The following is a 5992-nucleotide window of genomic DNA, read 5'->3' on the forward strand; positions in this document are numbered from 1 at the left end:
TGTCAAACTTGTAACAGTAGGAGACTTTGACATTTTTCATTTTTTCACCAGGTTTGAAAACACCGGTTGGCCTTTGTGTCCGAATTTCATGACGAATGAACCAAAAGAAATCAGCCAAAATCTTGGTCCATTAACTTCTGTTAAAAGTTGCCTTTTTGGAGACACGGTTTTGCCCCAACAGCGGCATTAAAACAACCGATCAGGCATAACATTCTGACCACCTCCTTGTTTCTACCCTCACTGTCCACTTTATCAGCTCCACTTACTGTATAGCTGCACTCTGTAGTTCTACAGTTACAGACTGTAGTCCATCTGTTTCTCTGATACTCTGTTACCCTGTTCTTCAGTGGTCAGGACCCCCATGGACCCTCACAGAGCAGGTACTGTTTGGGTGGTGGGTCATTCTCAGCACTGCAGTAACACTGATGTGGCGATGGTGTGTTAGTGTGTGTTGTGCTGGTCTGAGTGGATCAGACACAGCAGTGCTGCTGGAGTTTTTAAACACCTCATTGTCACTGCTGGACTGAGAATCGTCCACCAACCAAAAATATCCAGCCAGCAGCGTCCTGTGACCACTGATGAAGGACTAGAGGATGACCAGCACAAACTGTACAGCAGCAGATGAGCTGTCGTCTCTGACTTTACATCTACAAGGTGGACCGCCAAGGTAGAAGTGTCTAATAGAGTGGACGGTGAGAGGACACAGGGTTTAAAAACACCTGCAGCACTACTGTGTCTGATCCACTTGTACCAGCACAGCACACACTAACACACCACCACCACGTCAGTGTTACTGCTGTGCTGAGAATGACCCACCACACCAATAGTACCTGCTCTCTGAGGGTCCATGGGGTCCTGACCACTGAAGAACAGGGTAACAGAGTATCAGAGAAACAGATGGACTACAGTCTGTAACTGTAGAACTACAGAGTGCAGCTATACAGGAGCTGATAAGATGGACAATGAACAGAAACAAGGAGGCGGTCAGAGAATAGAGAATAAAATAGATGCTGCATCTAAAATTTTCCCAACAAAGGCCGAGCTGCGGAAACTACATGAGAACAATGATACCATGATAACCGGTATCAGCGAAGCCTGTGCAGCTCATTAATCAGTACGATTAGATGGATTTGAATGCATGGTGTTATCACAGCACCTCATTCAGTAGAACCTCCTGATATACGGTTACGTATTATTCCTGTCAGGTTCGGGAAAGTCAAAGACTTCCAACTCCAGCAGGACAAAAGATCGGTGCACAAGACTTCAGACCGGATGCAACTGTTGAATCTGAATCAGAGGCAGAAACAGTCTCAGGATCATTTCTGGTGATCAGCGCTTTGGATCAGCGCCTGCACTTTCAAGGAAGATTCCTGGAGAAAAACCAGAGCTTCCTCTCCATGTTGTTCTCTCTATGTTGCTGTTTACAGAGATAAAATGAAGATGCTCTTTGAAGCTGAAACTTCAGGCTGTTTCAGTAAAAAAAACAAGCAATTTTCTGGAAGATTTTCCCAAAATCGTACTGTAATGAAAGCCAACACCAGGATAGCAAAGCATTACTGTTTATTTTCCATTGACAACTTTACTGACAGATTCGACCTCGATCCCCTCAAAATACATTAAAATGGATTAGGATACATTACCAACAGTGCAGTGCAGGTGAGAGAAATGACCAGTTTGTAATCACGGATTTGTAGTTACAGCAGACGTACACACATTAAGGTACGGCACCGGCGCTCCGACAGTGTTTCTGACAAGTTTAATGCTGTACATGCAAATACTAGCCTAGAAAAAGACCCTGTTTAGACATGTAAGACCACCAATATTAACCAGAGCGAGTGAACGATTAATACAGCATGATGAAAAAGCCAACATTCAGAATGAGTATCCTCCACTAGTGAATCTAATTCAAACCCACAACCCAGCTTCTTACAAAAAATCAAAGAAATATAAAATCTCAGCAGTCGGGGAAAAAAAAAACCCCACAAAACACATCATTAATAAGAACGATGTGCCAGTCAGCTCTGATTTATTCAACAAAGCAAATAAAGGAGTCGTTAAAGAAGGCAATGCTAACGAAATGAAAGGAATAATATGCAAATTAGAGCTAAGCCGTGGTAAATCAGAGACATTTGCACTACAACCTAAAGAAAATGACAAAGGTTCTAGGTTTTTTCTTAGAAGCCACGAATCATTCAGGAACATTTGTCTACCTTTAGCGTGAAATCTGACGGCCGCCACGCCGGGAATAAAAGATATTAATAACCTGGCACTGTACTGAGAGCTAACCTCAGGATTCAGGGAACTAGGAATTAGTAAGTTTTACTTTCCAGCGCTAATTGACCTATCTAGGCTCCGCCCACAAATGCGTTCATTTGTAGCTACTGTTGCTTGATTGAGCTTCACAGAGCTTTGGTAAAAATCTGATTCAGGCTAAGAGAAAGAAAGATCAGACAGTCGGTTTAGATACAGTTAGTGGCTAGTTTTGATGAGCTTTAACACCACACAGCTGTAGCACACTCAGTAGTGAACCGACTCTAAATGTAGGTATTGTGATATAAACCGAGTCCGTTCTACAGTTTCTCATTAGACTGAATGAATAACCGACTCTAAATGTAGGTATTGTGATATAAACCGAGTCCGTTCTACAGTTTCTCGTTAGGCTGAATGAATAACCGACTCTAAATGTAGGTATTGTGATATAAACCGAGTCCGTTCTACAGTTTCTCATTAGGCTGAATGAATAACCGACTCTAAATGTAGGTATTGTGATATAAACCGAGTCCGTTCTACAGTTTCTCATTAGACTGAATGAATAACCGACTCTAAATGTATGTATTGTGATATAAACCGAGTCCGTTCTACAGTTTCTCGTTAGGCTGAATGAATAACCGACTCTAAATGTATGTATTGTGATATAAACCGAGTCCGTTCTACAGTTTCTCGTTAGGCTGAATGAATAACCGACTCTAAATGTAGGTATTGTGATATAAACCGAGTCCGTTCTACAGTTTCTCATTAGATTGAATGAATAACCGACTCTAAATGTAGGTATTGTGATATAAACCGAGTCTGTTCTACAGTTTCTCATTAGACTGAATGAATAACCGACTCTAAATGTAGGTATTGTGATATAAACCGAGTCCGTTCTACAGTTTCTCATTAGGCTGAATGAATAACCGGCTCTAAATGTAGGTATTGTGATATAAACAGAGTCCGTTCTACAGTTTCTCATTAGACTGAATGAATAACCGGCTCTAAATGTAGGTATTGTGATATAAACCGAGTCCGTTCTACAGTTTCTCATTAGGCTGAATGAATAACTGACTCTAAATGTAGGTATTGTGATATAAACCGAGTCCGTTCTACAGTTTCTCATTAGGCTGAATGAATAACCGACTCTAAATGTAGGTATTGTGATATAAACCGAGTCTGTTCTACAGTTTCTCATTAGGCTGAATGGGATTTTTACCAGCGCTCTGTAAAACGTATCCAACCTCACAACAGTAGCTGCGGGTGCTTATGTGGGTAGAGCCTGAATTGGTCAAGTGAGATATATTATGTTTCATCTATGCAGATGAAGGACATTTATTTGGGCCAAATAGGAGAAGCAGGAATGGAACCAGCCTGCATCCTCACAACAACGTTTGAAGGAAATAAAGGAAATAAAAATACAGGCTGCAGCTGAGTGGACTCCACTGTGGGCTTGAAATCGGGCAGGAGGGCACATCAATGTCGATCCTCAGGCAAAAAAAATGAAACATAACAACCTTCCCTTCGCAAGCAGCACGTCTGTCTTACAGCAGGTTTCCCTCTGAGTGAGCAACAGTGAAGATAACGCCACTGAAGAGCAGCAGCTGCAAGTCCTGAATGAATGAAGAAATATGTGGATCTGTACTATAATGATTACTTTCAGCCAAAAGTGTTCTGCACGTCCACAGGGAAGAGAGAGCAAAACAGCCAGACAAACCGTAATGGAACAAGAAAATTTGTAATAATGTTCAGGGGAAAACAAAAAAACAAAACGTACCACATTGAAAATATTAAAAAGTAAGAAAAATGTCCCATAACTGGTCCATAACTGTCTCCTGCCTCACAGAGAAGCCAAAGAGAAAGAAATACGAGTTTATACCAAACTAAAATGGCACTGAAATATTTCCTTACTTTCGGGAAATGAACACTTCGCCTCTGAGAATATACCATTATGTTCTCATGTTCAAGTAAACATTCATCCATCACAGAATAAAACAGAAAAGCAGTTTCTCTGGACATCAGAGCGACAACAGGGAAATATCCACACCTCACAGGGACGTCTCAGTCATAAATAACAGCACATTCAGTTGAAATAAAGACAAATACTCTCCAGTGGGGCAAAACAACAAATAAGTTATTAAATAAACTCTCCAGTGAGATGAATGCGTTATGGTGGGTCTTCTCAGCTTCTCCAGTGACGCTCTCTGGTTCCTCACATGGCGTCGAAGTGGAAGCGATGGGCCTCTTGTCGTTTCTCTCTGTCGTCTGCTTTCTGAAACACAGTCAACAGTCAGAGGTCAATAACGGCGCTCACTGTCAGCAGCGTGTTTGGGTTAACCATCCTCCAGTCCTTCATCAGTGGTCAGTTTCTGACCCCAGAGCTGCTCCTGTCTGGTGGGTGTTTCTAATAAAATGGCCAGTGAGCGGAAGTACAAGGTGGGTGTTTCTAATAAAGTGGCCAGTGAGTGGAAGCACAAGGTGGGTGTTTCTAATAAAGTGGCCAGTGAGTGGAAGCACAAGGTGGGTGTTTCTAATAAAATGGCCAGTGAGTGGAAGCACAAGGTGGGTGTTTCTAATAAAGTGGCCAGTGAGTGGAAGAAAAAGGGAGAGAAGACAATGAAAGAAAGGCAAAAATATGGAGAAAGACAAAAGAACAAAAAAAGTGAGTGAAAGAAATAGAGAGGAAGAATTCAAGAAAAACGATGGAAAGAGTGAAAGAAAAAACGACAGAGAATGAAAGAGCAAGATGTGCAAGAGGGAAAAAAGAAAGACAGAGCGACGGGAGACAGAGAGAGTGAGAGAGAGAGAGAGAGAGAGAGAGAGAGAGAGAGAGAGATGGGCCGTGCGAGCAAGAGAACTCATTACAGACACAATGGCACACTTTACAGGCTGTAGCAGTGCTGAGTGAGATCACAGATACAGCACCACACACACTCTGTCTCACACTGATAACACACACACACACACACACACACACACACAGTAGTAGTGGTAAAGATGTGTCTGTTCTCAGCAGTGATGAGTGACTCACATATCGGACCCCTCCGCGCTGTCTCTCTCTCTGTGTGTGTGTGTGTGTGTGTATTGGTTCTCCTGATCTATAAGGGTCACTCTTGTGTATTTTTAGTCCAGAGCGTCTATTTTCCCTCCTGGCAAACGCCACAGAGAAGCGCTCGTGTCAGAAGAAAAGAGGCACTTCAGATGCAGCGGGAGTTGAAGATATGTGTGTGTGTGTGTGTGTGTGTGTGTGTGTGTGTGTGTGTGTGGATTAGCTTCTTTTCTACAGAAAAAAAAATTCCACATGCCACAAAACCTGCAGCACTGCTGAACGCCGGCAGATTCACCTACACTCAAAACGCCCGAGTCCCCGTGAGGACACGAGACGATGTAATAACACATGGATTTACTCTGATCAGAAACACTGACCTTCTAATAAAGACCCACTCCAGCAACAACGCCACAAAACGGGCGTCTTGGCCAGTGAAACCGTTTAAAAAGTAGTGTAAATATATATACTTGTCATTCTGAGCTGACTGTGGGAGTCTAACACGACCATTTCACTTTTTTGCAGATAGTAATTAGTAATTTCACTAAGAGAAATGATCTCACTGGAACTAATTTTAAGAAATAATGCTTGAAACAAGCGCAACTATCACATATAGTGAGCATTTTACTTAATAAAAGTACTTAAAACAAGTATAAAACATTTGGAAATCACAAACAAATCTGTGACCGCAGAATG

General features: G+C 42.1%; 1 protein-coding gene across 1 annotated transcript in view; it reads right to left on the minus strand.

Annotated features, from left to right (window-relative positions):
• Positions 1–3344: 3344 nt before the first annotated feature.
• itfg1 (integrin alpha FG-GAP repeat containing 1) overlaps positions 3345–5992 on the minus strand; it is a 266804-nt gene continuing 264156 nt past the window's right edge. Inside the window, exon 18 of the mRNA XM_037534550.1 lies at positions 3345–4522. Coding sequence (XP_037390447.1) covers positions 4463–4522 — 60 coding nt within the window. The 3' untranslated portion in view covers positions 3345–4462. The remainder of the gene's footprint in view (positions 4523–5992) is intronic.

This window comes from Pygocentrus nattereri, chromosome 25 (genome assembly GCF_015220715.1).
Source record: "Pygocentrus nattereri isolate fPygNat1 chromosome 25, fPygNat1.pri, whole genome shotgun sequence".
NCBI classification, from domain to species: domain Eukaryota; kingdom Metazoa; phylum Chordata; class Actinopteri; order Characiformes; family Serrasalmidae; genus Pygocentrus; species Pygocentrus nattereri.